The 2,697-nt window shown below is 39.9% G+C and overlaps 1 protein-coding gene across 2 annotated transcripts in view; it reads left to right on the forward strand.

The window, feature by feature from the left end:
* The first annotated feature begins 1,502 nt into the window (after positions 1–1,502).
* The window catches only part of FNDC3B (fibronectin type III domain containing 3B), a 165,943-nt gene continuing 164,748 nt past the window's right edge, over positions 1,503–2,697 (forward strand). For both annotated transcript variants that reach the window (XM_017889478.1, XM_017889477.1), the window contains exon 1: positions 1,503–1,749. In XM_017889478.1, coding sequence (XP_017744967.1) covers positions 1,590–1,749 — 160 coding nt within the window. In that variant the 5' untranslated portion in view covers positions 1,503–1,589. The remainder of the gene's footprint in view (positions 1,750–2,697) is intronic.

Here is a 2,697-nt window from a genome sequence, read left to right on the forward strand (position 1 = left end):
TTAAAATATGAAGCTAAGTTTTGTTTTTTGTTGTTGTTAAGATGTTTTAGACATGTTAAGTCATTTTATTTTGGCCTATAATCAACCTCCTGAGGTATAATGAGAAATCCATTTCAATATAGAAAGTCAGTTTTATGGGGTTTTTAGATTTTGTGTTTTTTTTGAAAAACAAAACTTCCTGTCAGAGTGTGTGCCTGATTGTCCCACATATTTGATTAGATCAGCTGGCATGGCTCCTTGGCAGCCTGGCCCTCGCTGCCAGTTTACTCTGTGTCCCCTTCCTTACAGGGCCCTGACCCGGAGGCCATGTCTCAGCTGTCCCCGCCCTGCCGATTCTTTGAGGTCCCTGAAGCCTTTCCTGATTCTCCCATCTCGTGTTATCATTCTCTATACCCTATAGCTTTACCTTTTGATCATGGTATATGTTGTGTTAGTTATTCCTTTCGTTGTATCTGAGCAAAGTTGTTGGCTCATAGGAGCTGGTAGAGTGATGCCGGCCACAGAGGCAATAAATATTGGCATTGTGCTGTCTTCATTGCTTTTCTTGGATGAATTAAAAAACATTCAGAGGAGCTGGGCACAGCGGTGCATGCCTGTAGTCCCAGCTACTTTGGAGGCTGAGGCAGGAAGATGACTTGAGGCCAGTTCAAGGCTGTAGTGTATGATGATCACACCTGTGCGTAGCCACTGCAATTCAGCCTGGGCAACACAGTGAAATTTCATCTCTAAAAAAAATAATAAAGGCAACAAAGAATTGGAAAAAGAATGCACAGAGTGTGGATTGGCTTGCTTTACTCATAACAGGTTGCTTTTCCAAGCATCTTCTTTCACAACACTCATTATCAGGACATCTTGGGAGCAAAAGTGTCCATATTGATTTGGGGTTACTTAAGTTTTTCTTTGGTCAGAATCCCTCGTTTTATCCATGTCCTCAGTCCTAGATTAAGTAATCTTTTTGTGCACATTTATAGCTTCTGACGTTAATGCCCCCATTGTTTCCTAAAGTCCCGATGATGATGGAACTGTGCATATTAAAGCAGGAATGGGGCAGAGTGTTGTTAGGCATATCTAAAAGCCTACCCCTGGAAAAAGTACTTATGTGGCACAGAAAGCCTCTTTCTGGAAAACCACTGAACAGGTAGTTAAATTCAAAAGTCACTCTTAAAATCAGTTTAAGTACACATTAAATTCACTTGTCTTGGATGAAGCCAGTGAACATGTTAAGGCAAAACAAGATTTATTATCAAATACTGGTTTCTCCAAAAAGTTACATGGGATCAGAATCAGATGTTGATGAATAATTTGTTTTTGTACGTTTTAAGAGTTACATGTTCTTACTTCTAGAGCTCATTTAACTGGTTGAGCTAGAGAACCAGAATACAACATGATTTGTGTTTTTCTGTGGTGGAAGAGAAAAGTAAAATTAAAGTGGAAATTATTAATACTATCTGTATTCACAGGCTGCTAATATGTACTGCGTTCTTTCCTTTTGTGTTTTTCTTCAGGTGATTGAAGACAGTACTGGAGTCCGCCGGGTGGTGGTCACACCCCAGTCTCCTGAGTGTTATCCCCCAAGCTACCCCTCAGCCATGTCTCCAACGCATCATCTCCCTCCCTATCTGACTCACCATCCACATTTTATTCATAACTCACACACGGCTTACTACCCACCTGTTACCGGACCTGGAGATATGCCACCTCAGTTTTTTCCTCAGCATCATCTTCCCCACACAATATATGGTGAGCAAGGTAAGTAGATTCTCGTTGGCATCAGGAGCCGTTGAAACTGGTTACAGCATTTCAATAGTTCAAGATGGCCCTTTGTTTCTTGTGAAATAAGCAGAGTAGAAAAGGATCTAGGTGGTTTGTAAGACTCATGAGGAATTCCTAGCTTCCTTTGTCCTGCATGGTGCCTTGGAAAAATTACTTTGTGGGTTTAGGTCTTTTTCTTTCTTTCAGTTTTCCCAAACTCGGCCCCAACTCCCACCTTACAAGATCAAGGAGTAAGGTAGCCACCTTTTATTTTAGAAAAGTGGCAATGTGACATCGTTCCCGTGTCCTGAAAGCATGTTTTTATGTGAGAGTGGCCTGAGGTACAACTGTGGCACATCGTTGCTTTGGTATCCATATGATCTACCAGTTAAAGGGAAATTGAAAGGTGTTTTGTGCCCCATTTCCAATGTTTGAAGATTGTGAAGTCTGAGCAACCTTTGGGTTTCCTGAAAGGCTCTATGTTGTGATGTTGGCAGAACTAAAAATCCCCTGGCTGTTGGTGTGGCCTTCCTGAACCTGCTTTTAGTTTAAGACTAGCCATTAGTGCAGCCACAATTTCGCTGGTTGTTAGGCAAATACTTACCTGGATATGAAAAGAGTCTCAGAACTACCAACATTATATCTTTTTAAAGTTTTGACCTTGGTGTTGGTTTAGTTTAAAGGCTTTCTCTATCAAAATGAATCCTAAGAAACCAGATAATTGAAGGTAAAATTAGACTTTAGCCTCTAGGACTTTACAAAGTGATTTTCTTCTGAGTCTGACTATGAAGGGAAGCGTTTTACTGCTTCAGACATTTATTATGTTGGTTTAGATACATTGTAGAAGAAATGCCTGTTATACCATAGAATGTTTGAGCAAGTTATTACTTTTAACAGTTATATATGTATATAATTACATAATTTCTATATAATTAATTATAATTT

This window comes from Rhinopithecus bieti, unplaced genomic scaffold (assembly GCF_001698545.2).
Source record: "Rhinopithecus bieti isolate Rb0 unplaced genomic scaffold, ASM169854v2 scaffold_18353, whole genome shotgun sequence".
Classification (NCBI taxonomy): Eukaryota; Metazoa; Chordata; class Mammalia; order Primates; family Cercopithecidae; genus Rhinopithecus; species Rhinopithecus bieti.